Source organism: Podarcis erhardii, assembly GCF_964252035.2.
Source record: "Podarcis erhardii genome assembly, chromosome: 2".
Taxonomy (NCBI): Eukaryota; Metazoa; Chordata; class Lepidosauria; order Squamata; family Lacertidae; genus Podarcis; species Podarcis erhardii.
Window position 1 is genome coordinate 125,916,518 of NC_138498.1, and position 13,022 is coordinate 125,929,539.

The window sequence follows — 13,022 nt, forward strand, 5'->3', positions numbered from 1 at the left end:
TCTCTTTATCCAAAGACTCAAATTCATTTCCTAACCTCCTATTGATTAGTATTTTCCTGTGCCTTCTTGCTACGTGCGTTTCTTGGAGACAAATAATATCTAGATTTTTCTTTTTCAGATATTGTTCAATTTTATTCCTCTTTTTTTTGTCGTTCATCCCATTAATATTCCAACTCCTGATTTTTAACCCCCATTGTTTCTATTACTCCCTTAAATTTTCCTTATCTTTATCAATTTCCTGGATCTTCCTCTTCTGGCTCTCCTTCTGTCTCTTCGTCCGGTCCACTCCCTCCCCCTCCCTCCTCTTCTTTTGATTCAGATTCTCCTGAAACTCCTCCTTCCGCTCCCCCCCCTCCATTCATCTCCACCCTTAATTCTTTATATTTCCTCAAGAATTTCCCGGTTTCCTCCTGGTTTGATAGCTTATGCTTTTTGCCTCTATATATAAAGGATAACCCTTCCGGGAATTCCCATCTAAATTCTATTTTATTTTTCTTCAGTGCCTGCACCAACAATTTATAAGAATCTCTACGTTTAAGTAGTCTGATTGGGACGTCTTTAAAGATAATAATCTTTAAAGACGTCCCAATAATCCACTTCTGGGCTTCTTCTTCCTGTTTGGGGCACCCGGTTGGCCCCTGGGAGAACGGACAGGGCTGGGCTCTCGCAGGGCCGGGGTTGGACTGGATGACCCTCGGGTCCCCTTCCGACCTGGCGGTTCTCTGAGAATTTAAACTGCGCTTCTCTTCTTTCCTGCCTTGAACCCTGCAGCCCGCCATGGCGACGCCGGCCAACGTGCAGAGTGCCAGCAAGAACTGGGAGCTCAGCCTGTACGAACTTCACCGGACGCCGCAGGTGAGGAGGAGGAGGAGGAGGAGGAAGAGCAGGCCTGACGCCAGGGGGGTGGGCCTGGTTTGGGGCAGGGGCCGCGAGGGACCTTGGAAGTGCCCCCTTTCTCTTGACCTTCCCCGCCCCTCAAATATCCAGGTCTAGTGGGAAGATCTTCTAAGTCTCTCTCCAGGTTCCAGATTTAAGGGGATCACAAATTCGGTAGCTGCGGCGGTAGGAGTTTTTGTAAAAAAAATTAAAAATTGCCTTCCGTTTGTTTTCTTCTAGGTATTTATTTGTACTTTGCTAGAGGAATAAACACAATTCGCAGGGCATCTTGCACTAATGTGCTTCCCGCTAAGAAGTTTTATTCCTTCTTACCTTTAAGAGCTTCTACACTATTTAATAAGTTGTACGCTGCCCTGGGCGTTTGTGTGTAGGAAACCGACAAGTCTCTCTGACTTGTCCAAATCCTTTGTTTATACTTATTTCTCTCTGCACTGCTGTTTTGGTTTTTTCACTCATTCTCTGTTGCATTTTTGCGCTCGTGCTGATCGTTTCTTTGCTGTCTGCTGCCTGGAGATTTTGGAAGCATTAAATCAAGCGGTTCGCAAATGCTTTGGCATGAATAGATTCATAATAATAGATTCCCAAGCTTTTCCAGCAAAAAAAACTGGGGTGGTTGCCGCTGGGCTTCTGGAATCATAGAATTGTAGTGTTGGAATCTCAGCTGAATTGTAGAATTGTTGAGCTGGGGGGGGACCCCAGCGGTCATCTAGCTCAACCCGCTGCAAGGCCAGCCACACTCCCATTTTGCTCCCATTTTGCTCAGCGAGGAAGCTCTCTCTTTTTCAGGAGGCCGTGATGGACGGGACAGAGATTGCCGTCTCCCCACGAAGCCTCCACAGCGAGCTGATGTGCCCCATCTGCCTTGACATGCTCAAGCACACCATGACCACAAAGGAGTGCCTGCACCGATTCTGCTCCGACTGCATCGTGACGGCCCTGCGGAGCGGGTGCGTGGGGCCCGGGGGGGGGGGTGGCATTCAGGGGGGCGGCAGAGAGGCAGGTCCCAGGAAGGCCCGTCCCGAGTTCCCGCAAGTGAGCTGGTCCCAAGCTGTCTGGGGTTAGTTGTGAATCTGGCCCGACTACAAATGGGTACCTGGTCCGAAATCCGTGCCTGACAGTTGCATTTCTCTTGAAGCAACAGTTAAAAATATATATATACAGTCATACCTTGGGTTACAGATACTTTGGGTTGTGTTTTTTCAGGTTACAGACCCTCCGAAACCTGGAAGTACTGGAACGGGTTACTTCCGGGTTTCGGGGGTCACACATGCACAGATGCGCTAAATTGCGCTTTGCACATGTGCGGAAGCGCCGAATCACAACCCGTGCGAGCGCAGAGGTGCCACTGCAGGTTGCAAACATGCATCCCACACAGATCACATTCGCAACCCGAGCGTCCACTGCAAATTAAAACTTAGTCTCTAACATATAACCTAAAATTACCATTTAAGGCCTCAATCATTATGATAGCGCAGCTTGTTCCCCAAGTTTTATGGCAAGCGCACAGAATTTGGCCACCCGTAACGTGACCTCAGGATCCTTGTCCCCTACCAGGGATTTTAGACATTCAAGTTCGGATTCATTTGGAGATTTTTCATAAAAACCGAGCGTATCTCCCCGTAGAAACGGCAGCGTAACAAGGCACGACAGTTTCCACCTCCATCCAACCGCAGGGGCAGTCTCGTTCCGCGTATTATGGTTTACCCTCGAGTCTGCCCTGCCCTAGCGAGGGTAAATGACTGTCTGTATTTGGGTATTTGTAATTTTGACAAATAATTTGCTGGGATAAATCCTCTCCCATTATCTTTTATTGCTGGGTGTTTATTCATCTCACGCACGCGGCACAAAGCAAGGGGAAGCAGCAGCTCTTACCACCAGAAAAGTTTTTTCCTGATGTTGCGTAATAATAATAATAATAATAATAATAATAATAATAATAATAATAATAAATTTAATTTATACCCTGCCCAGCCAAGACCGCGCGCTCAGGGCGGCTAACACCAAATATAAAAACAATTGATTAGAATACAGCTTAAAAAACAAAATTAAAATACAACATTAAAACATTAAAATGCAGCCTCATTTCAGTGAAACTCAATCAAAAACTTTTTGGGGATGAAGACGTCAAGTCTTCACCAAGGCTAACTATCCAGACTGGTCCTACGTGGGCCAGAAAAAAGCCAGGGAAGTCCCCAAATAGGAGTTCCAACACAGAAGGAGAAAGGAAAAAAAGAAAAGAAAATCCCCTTTCTTTTAACTCGAAGCCACGGGTTCAAGTCCTACGCTCTCTAAAGCAAGGAGTTCCAAGCGCTGCAGCCCCGCAACCCTTTCCTGCTGCTTCCTCACGCTCGGCCCACACCTTGATTTTGGTTTCCCGGTTTCCTCCGCCGCAGGAACAAGGAGTGTCCGACCTGCCGAAAGAAGCTGGTCTCCAAGCGCTCCCTGCGCCCCGACCCGAACTTTGACGCCCTCATCTCCAAGATCTACCCCAGCCGGGACGAGTACGAGGCGCACCAAGACCGGGTCTTGGCCAAGCTCAACCGCCTGCACAACCAGCAGGCCCTGCGGAGCAGCATGGAGGAGGGGCTCAAGATGCAGGCCATGAACAGGTACGGGGGCTCAGGAAGGGGGGGGGTCTCCCACTCTGACCCCGAGAGAGATCCACATCCTCTCGAGATTCGCAGCCAGATCCCTTTCGGATCTCCTCTGGGTCTTCCCAGCACAACCTTGTTATTTGGGACCACATGTCTGGAGGCGGTTGGAGGATGGATTGTGGGTAACAGATTGAGGTTGAATCCTGACAAGACAAATGTACTGTTCTTTGGGGACAGGAGGCGGGCAGGTGTGGAGGACTCCCTGGTCCTGAATGGGGTAACTGTGCCTCTGAAGGACCAGGTGCGCAGCCTGGGGGTCATTCTGAACTCACAGCTGTCCATGGAGGCGCAGGTCAATTCTGTGTCCAGGACAGCTGTCTACCAACTCTACCTGGTACGCAGGATGAGACCCTATCTGCCTGCAGACTGTCTCGCCAGAGTGGTGCATGCTCTGGTTATCTCCCGCTTGGACTACTGCAACGCAATAATCTTCACTGTCTGGAGTGAAGATTATTAGGTGTGTTTTCTGCCAAGAAACTCGACTTCTTCTGCTTCCGACTGTAAATTGCTTGATTTTAATATTTCTGTGCTGAGGCCACTTTCCCTGGGTTCCAGTGCCGAAAGGAGGTGCTTAGGAAATCTAATAATAGAGGAATTATTATTATTATTATTATTATTATTATTATTATTATTATTACCCAGACATGTAGAATCATGGGATGGTAGGCTTGGAACGCGCACCAGGGTTCATCTAGTCTGGAATGTCAGCTAGCAACAGTAGCAGCAGCAGCAATAATAATAATTATTCATAGATTTCTTTAAAGGCGTTGTAAGCGGGATCATGTGGTGATGTTTTGATTGTAATTACCTGTATTCTTAATCTCTCTCTCTCTCTCTCTCTCTCTCTCACACACACACACACGTGTTTAATAGCTTTTTCTCTAAAAAGAAAATGCCAGATGCAGCTTTGTCACGCTGGCCACGTGACCCGGAAGTGTCTCCGGACAGCGCTGGCCCCTGGCCTCTTGAGTGAGATGGGCGCACAACCCCAGAGTCTGTCAAGACTGGCCCGTACGGGCAGGGGTACCTTTACCTTTACCTCCCACCCCAATGTTTTTTTAGCTCTTTCTGCTTTGGGCTTGAGCTGCCCTGAGTCCCTGCCAGGGAAAGAGGCAGGGTAGAAAGGAACATAACCATAACTGTACAATGGAATCATGAGGCAGGGAGTTCCGCCTGAGCTTTTGCTAGTTTTATTCGGTTGGTGTGTGACGCTCCCGCCTCTTTCCTCCAGGGGGCAGCGCGCCCGGAAGCACCCCCAAGAGTCGGACAACACCACCTTCAGCGGGGCGGAGGACAACTGCGACAGCCGCTCCCACCTCAGCAATGCCTCGGCCCCCAGCCAGATCGAGGCCGGGCCGAGCTGCAAGCGCTCCCGGGCCTCGGACGAGTCGTGCGCCGAGCCGGAGACCTCGCACGAGGGGGGCCGCCGGAGCCCCGAGCCAGGGGCCGAGCCCGGCAGCAGCGAGATCGAATTGGTCTTCCAGCCCCACCCCGTCCTGGTGGAGAAGGGAGCCTACGCCCAGACCAGGTGAGTGGGGGGCAGTGGGGAACCCTCCTGACCCTTCCAGGGGGGCTCGCGAGCACAAACACCCCAGTGGGAAGCCACCTCGGGCACTGGGAAAGGTTGCTGGGGGGTCATTGGGCTGGAAGGGACCCCCGGTGGTTCTCCCGGTGGCTGGGGAAGCCCAGCCAGATGGGTGGGGTATGTTAACGGAGAAATCCGACGGGGAAAAACAAGGACACCGGCCAGGAAGACCAGAGCAAAACAGCAATCAGTAGGCTTGGTCTTGATTGAAGACTGTCACAACAGGACTCCCACCTGCCACAAGGTGGAACAAGATGGAAGCCCCGACCAAGAGAGACCCCAAACTTTTATTAGCTGCTCATCCCCATGTTATGGGGTGCGGTTGGCGCTGTGGGTTAAACCAGAGAGCCTAGGACTTGCTGATCAGAAGGTCGGCGGTTTGAATCCCACGACGGGGTGAGCTCCCGTTGCTCGGTCCCTGCTGCTGCCAACCTAGCAGTTTGAAAGCACGTCAAAGTGCAAGTAGAAAAATAGGCGGGAAGGTTGTTACGGCAAAAATCTGGGTGCGAGGCTACTCTGCCACCCAGCTCATCGGACTAAGTCCGTGGGTCCCTGCGGAGGAAAATGAGCTCAGCCGGAGACAGGAGCAAACTGCAGAAGATCCAAGTTTATTGCGCAACAGGTTCAAGGCGAGATTGAACAGTGAGAAAGGGGTGACATGAGTTTTTGAAACTCCCTCCATGTCCCAGAATACAGTGCAAAACACGTCATGAATACATCACAGAAAGGTGGGGTTACACAGATCAGCACTTCAGGAAGGTGGGGGGTTACACAGATCAGCACTTCAGGAAGGTGGAGGGGTTACACAGATCAGCACTTCAGGAAGGTGGAGGGGTTACACAGATTAACATATGGAGGAGGGAGGGGGGAATATGCAGAGCTGGAGATATGCACAGATAAACACTTCCTGGGGATGAGAAAACAATGGTCCCAAATATGCATAGCCTGCCACCTGACATTGCCTGGAGGAAAGGCTGATCAGAGCGATTTGACAGGATTAGGGTCTTAACACCTTGCTTGAGGGATTATGGAGGACAGGGGAGGTGTGATGGAGTCCTAGAGAAATTGAGCAGATATATTGTAGCGAAGAAGGTGAATAAGACATGCCCCCCCCTTCCGTAACAGTCCCCCATTCGGAGATAGATTTGCATTAAAGTTCTGTAAGAACTTGCAAATCTTTTCTCCGCACCCTAAATCTCGGTGAAGGTAGGGGTGCTGTGTGAGTGGGAATAGGCCCTAATGGAAAAGGAGGTGGGTTGAGCAGGGCAACAAAGGAGGGAGCAACACGGACCAATAGAATGTATGTTTATGTTATATAGATATGCACTAAATAATAACTTTGTATCTATCGTACTAGATGTGTGGGTTTGTGCAAACCTGAAGGGGACTTGCAAATCATGCCTCTTAAGGCCATTTGCAAGTATAGTAGTGCAGATAGCTGGATATAGGATATCGCATAAAAGGACACCTGTTGTATTTTGTTCAATAGTGGTCTATGCTTTACATTTAGCAGGAAGGTCCACTGCTGACTGAAAAAAAATGCAGTTTGCTTTGTCCCCCGCCATTTTTGTGTTCTCAGGTGTCAAGGTAGCTTTTCTGTGGTCTCACAGTAGTGGCAATCCCTGGTGAATCCACTTAGGGCTTTCATATTAACCATGTTGCCTGGCACTCACCACAGCTGCCACAGGTTTGGACACGTCCTGAGGGAAATGTCCTTGCCTTGGCTTCCTATGGGGTTTTATTATTGGTCTTGCAGTCATGGGAAGTTGCTCACTTGCACTTTAAGGACCAAAAGCTAATTGCAGCCTGGATACACTTGCCCAATTCAAACTGAGTCCAATTTGAATTTATCTTGCCCCATGGTTCTCAACTTTTCAACCAATCTATTAAAGCAAAACCATTCTTAAGGGGCATTTCTCCAAATAAGTCAATTTAACTCTATAAGGGATTATTCCGGCTAAACCAAAGCATATACACCATCCTGAAGCTTCTCCTTGGTAAAGTGAGTTTTAGCACATTTTAAAATGGGTAGGGAAGTTGGCAGAGTGCCAGGTGAAACAACGAAATATGGTTATAAATTTATCTAAGTCTAAAACATTGGACTACATAATAGCCTGATCTGTTAAAAGGCATAAAATGTATGAGGATCCTCCACTGGGGTGTAAGGAGTAAGACATTAGACATAAAACACTTACACACAAAAAATAGCCACAAAATAGCCCCCCCATTTGTGGAAATGACACACTGTCAGACACATTTCAACATTCCTACGTAATAACACATAATACAAAACAAACTAATTAAATATCAGTTGCATATCTTGAGACAATTGGGATATTTTATGTATCTTGAGGTTCAAAAGTCAGAAAATGTCCTTGTAATTCAACTCCACCCCCCTTTGTCAGCCCCACTCCCCCCGCAGTCTATATCCTTTGAAAGAGATAGCTGTGGCCACTTTGAAACTTTGGTGTCTTCTGTTGTGGTGGTGAAGCCTTTCATTGGAACTGTAGTAACACACTTGTAGAAGTGATATCCTGTAAGGGCAGGGTGGACTTAAAAGACACAGTTAAAATAATAATAAAACACACACACACACACACACACACACACACAATGACCTATGAGGAACCAAAATAAATAAATGCTAAGACACAGAATTTTAAGAAGTCTGAAGTAACAATGAAAATAAAAGAGTGTTTCTTGATGTGACAACATCGGCTAGAATGTTAATAGCAAAATACTGGAAAATGACTTAATGGCAATTTAAAGTTGTGCAAGTACCTTGAACTAGCCAAAATGACAGAATTAATAAGAAATGCTCAGGCAAAAGGTAAACAAATACCATTCCACAAACAATGTTTGTTTTTTTTTTATTATTTTTTTATTCATTTTTCATACACATACAAAAGAAAAAACAAACAAAACACAAGACAAAAGCTTTCAATCATATATACATATATACATGATATTCGAGTTTCTACATTTCTTCTCATTTTGGACTTCCTTCAGCGATGTTGGCATTCATTCATATTTTAATCTTAGAATCACATCCCATCTTTTCATATTGTCATTCGTACCTCCTTTTTTACATTATTTCAGTTGAACAATACTTGTTAACTCTTTACAAAGCCTCTTTAAATGCCACTAACGTTGTATTAACTGAACATTTATTCTCCAGATAACTTACGAATTTACCCCAGTCTTCAATAAAGTTTTGATCTTTTAAATATCTAACTTTCCCTGTTAGTTTGTCCAACTCAGCATATTCTGTTAATTTTACTCTCCACTCTGCCACCGTTGGCATTTCTTCCTGTTTCCATCTCTGAGCAAGCACGGTTCTAGCCGCCGTGACCGCGTACAGAAAAATTTTGAAATCCTTTCTCCTAATATCTTTTCCCAGGATACAGAGTAAGAAGGCCTCTGGTTTTTTAACAAAAGTATAACCTAACATCTTTTTCAGTTCGTTATACACTTCCTCCCAGAAACTTTTAACTTTCTTACATTCCCACCATAGATGGTAAAAAGTCCCTTCCTTCTGTTTGCATTTCCAGCACTTGTTGTCTGCCCCATACATCTTTGCCAATTTTACGGGTGTCAGATACCACCTGTACTGCATCTTCATCACATTTTCCCTGAGCAACATACAGGCTGTGAATTTTATATTCACTTTCCAGAGTTTTTCCCAGTCTTCCATTTGAATGTTATACCCCAAATCCCTCGCCCACTGTACCATCACTGACTTCACCTCCTCATCCTTAGTGTGCCACTCCAAAAGTATTTTGTACATTTTTGAGAGGTTTTTCTGTTCACTGTTTATAATCTCTTTTTGAAATATTGACTCTTTTTCTTCATAACCCCTCTCCTTCACCTCTACTTTAAACATCTCATTTATCTGAAAATAATGGAGCCACCCCTGTGTAAGCGATTTAACCTGTTCGTATGGTTTAATTTTCCACTTCCCACCTTCATTTATAACCATTTCTCCATACTTCCCCCATTTTTCTTCCATATTGACTTTCTTAACACCCATTAGCTCCTGGGGAGAAAGCCAGTGTGGTATTCTTGGTTCTAATATATCCTTATATCTATCCCAAACCTCTATTAGTGGGCCCTTAAAAATATGACTGGTAAACCCTTTATGCACCCTTTTCTTGTCCTTCCATAGGTACGCATGCCACCCAAATTTGTTGTTGTACCCCTCGAGATCCAATAACTCTCTATTTTCCAGCCTAACCCAATCTTTCACCCAACATAAACATGTCGCCTCATAGTAAAATCTCATGTCGGGTAGAGCGAAGCCCCCTCTCTCTATAGCATCCGTCAACAACTTAAATTTAATTCTGGGCTTCTTCCCTTCCCAGACATATCTAGAGATGGCTTTTTGCCATTCTTTAAAAATTTTTGTTCCTTTTAATATGGGTAAGGTTTGAAACAGAAATAACAACTTGGGTAGCAGCATCATTTTGACCATCGATATTCTCCCCCAAAATGATAATTTCAGCCTGGACCAGACCTCTAGATCTTTTTTGATTTTATTCCAAGTCGGGACGTAATTATTTTGATATAAGTCTATATTTTTGTTAGTAATCCAGATTCCTAAATACTTTACCTTTTTAACGATTTCTATTCCAGTTTGTTGTTGCACTGATTCAATCTTGTCCTGATCCAAGTTTTTAACAATCATTTTTGTCTTACTCTTATTCAGTTTAAATCCTGCCAGTTTCCCGAATTCCTCCGTTTCGTCCAGAATTGCCCTTATACTTTCTATAGGTTCTTCCACCGTAAAAACCACATCATCTGCATAAGCCTTGACTTTATACTCATTTGATCCTAACATTATCCCTTTAATTTGTTTATTTTGCCTTATCGCATTCAACAGCACTTCCAGGACCACTATAAAGAGCAGCGGTGAGAGCGGACAGCCCTGCCTCGTTCCCTTACCAATTTTTATGTCCTCAGTGGTAACTCCATTAATTATCAATCTTGCCTTCTGCTCCGTGTAAATTGCTTCTATACCATTTAAGAACTCCTGTCCCACCTCCATTACTTCCAAATTCTTAAGCATGAAGTCCCAGATCACATTATCAAAAGCTTTCTCCGCGTCTATGAAGATTAAACTAGCTGGTTTGTCAATTCTATCTGATAAATATTCAATAAGATTTATTATAGATCTTGTATTATTTCTTATTAACCTACCCGGGAGAAAGCCCGTCTGATCTTCATGTATCTTTTTTAATAATATCTTTTTTAGTCTTTTGGCTAAGATACTCGCAAAGATCTTGTAATCCGTGTTTAATAAGGAAATGGGTCTGTAGTTCTTAATTTGAGTTAGGTCCGAATCTTGTTTTGGGATGATTGTTATGAAGGCCTCTTTCCACGAAGCGGGCATGTCTCTTTCTTTAAGAATGTTGTTCATTACTTCGGTTAGTGGTGTTAACAGCGTACCTTTCATTTCCTTATAATAACTCGATGTAAACCCGTCTGGACCCGGTGCCTTCCCTCTTTTTAATTCTTTTATCACCTCTTCTATCTCTATACTGCAAATTGGGGCATTCAACTGATCTTTTTCCTCTGGTGAGATCTTCTTCGTCCCCTTATTTTTTAAGTATTTTTCTATCTTTTTCTTATTGTTCCTTTCTTTGTTTCTGTAGAGCTGTTCATAAAAGTCCACAAACCCTTTTCTAATTTTTTTCGGGTCAGTTGTTTCTTCTCCATTTATTACTATTTTATTGATTGTATTTTGCTCCTTCCTCTTTTTGACTTGCCACGCAAGCCACTTACCAGATTTATTGGCAAATTCAAAGTTTTTTTGTCTTAACCATTTAATATTCCACTCGACCTCCTTATTTATTATAGTTGCAACTTGTGTTTGGAGGGACTTTATTTCCTGTAGTATCTTTTCATTGTTCGGCTTTTTAGTCAGTTTCTGCTCATTATCTGTAATCTGTCTCAAGATCTCTTTTAACCTCTTTTCTCTGTTCTTTTTTTTCACGACATTTTGCTGGATAAAGAGACCCCTCATTACAGCCTTACTTGCATCCCATACCGTGCTTGTTTTCACCCCCTTATCGAGATTATCCAGAAAGTATTCCCCTAGTCTTTTCCGAATTTTTTCCACAAATTTTTGGTCATCCCATAAATTATCATTTAATCTCCATCTAAAGATTCGTCCTTCCACTCCTTTCATCTCCATTTCAATTGGGTTATGATCCGATAAAACTTTAGCTTGAATTTCGACTTTTTTCACTCTTGGAGACAGTTCGTTCGAAATCCATATTTGGTCTAATCGTGAAAAATTTATTATTATTATTATTATTTATTATTATTGGTCTTGCAGTCATGGGAAGTTGCTCACTTGCACTTTAAGGACCAAAAGCTAATTGCAGCCTGGATACACTTGCCCAATTCAAACTGAGTCCAATTTGAATTTATCTTGCCCCATGGTTCTCAACTTTTCAACCAATCTATTAAAGCAAAACCATTCTTAAGGGGCATTTCTCCAAATAAGTCAATTTAACTCTATAAGGGATTATTCCGGCTAAACCAAAGCATATACACCATCCTGAAGCTTCTCCTTGGTAAAGTGAGTTTTAGCACATTTTAAAATGGGTAGGGAAGTTGGCAGAGTGCCAGGTGAAACAACGAAATATGGTTATAAATTTATCTAAGTCTAAAACATTGGACTACATAATAGCCTGATCTGTTAAAAGGCATAAAATGTATGAGGATCCTCCACTGGGGTGTAAGGAGTAAGACATTAGACATAAAACACTTACACACAAAAAATAGCCACAAAATAGCCCCCCCATTTGTGGAAATGACACACTGTCAGACACATTTCAACATTCCTACGTAATAACACATAATACAAAACAAACTAATTAAATATCAGTTGCATATCTTGAGACAATTGGGATATTTTATGTATCTTGAGGTTCAAAAGTCAGAAAATGTCCTTGTAATTCAACTCCACCCCCCTTTGTCAGCCCCACTCCCCCCGCAGTCTATATCCTTTGAAAGAGATAGCTGTGGCCACTTTGAAACTTTGGTGTCTTCTGTTGTGGTGGTGAAGCCTTTCATTGGAACTGTAGTAACACACTTGTAGAAGTGATATCCTGTAAGGGCAGGGTGGACTTAAAAGACACAGTTAAAATAATAATAAAACACACACACACACACACACACACACACACAATGACCTATGAGGAACCAAAATAAATAAATGCTAAGACACAGAATTTTAAGAAGTCTGAAGTAACAATGAAAATAAAAGAGTGTTTCTTGATGTGACAACATCGGCTAGAATGTTAATAGCAAAATACTGGAAAATGACTTAATGGCAATTTAAAGTTGTGCAAGTACCTTGAACTAGCCAAAATGACAGAATTAATAAGAAATGCTCAGGCAAAAGGTAAACAAATACCATTCCACAAACAATGTTTGTTTTTTTTTTATTATTTTTTTATTCATTTTTCATACACATACAAAAGAAAAAACAAACAAAACACAAGACAAAAGCTTTCAATCATATATACATATATACATGATATTCGAGTTTCTACATTTCTTCTCATTTTGGACTTCCTTCAGCGATGTTGGCATTCATTCATATTTTAATCTTAGAATCACATCCCATCTTTTCATATTGTCATTCGTACCTCCTTTTTTACATTATTTCAGTTGAACAATACTTGTTAACTCTTTACAAAGCCTCTTTAAATGCCACTAACGTTGTATTAACTGAACATTTATTCTCCAGATAACTTACGAATTTACCCCAGTCTTCAATAAAGTTTTGATCTTTTAAATATCTAACTTTCCCTGTTAGTTTGTCCAACTCAGCATATTCTGTTAATTTTACTCTCCACTCTGCCACCGTTGGCATT

The 13,022-nt window shown here is 43.3% G+C and overlaps 1 protein-coding gene across 1 annotated transcript in view; it reads left to right on the forward strand.

Annotated features, from left to right (window-relative positions):
- Window positions 1-766: 766 nt before the first annotated feature.
- The window catches only part of RING1 (ring finger protein 1), a 28,184-nt gene continuing 15,928 nt past the window's right edge, over window positions 767-13,022 (forward strand). Inside the window, exons 1-4 of the mRNA XM_081849341.1 lie at window positions 767-855; window positions 1,684-1,844; window positions 3,291-3,506; window positions 4,783-5,079. Of these exons, the coding sequence (XP_081705467.1) occupies window positions 778-855; window positions 1,684-1,844; window positions 3,291-3,506; window positions 4,783-5,079 (752 nt within the window). The 5' untranslated portion in view covers window positions 767-777. The remainder of the gene's footprint in view (window positions 856-1,683; window positions 1,845-3,290; window positions 3,507-4,782; window positions 5,080-13,022) is intronic.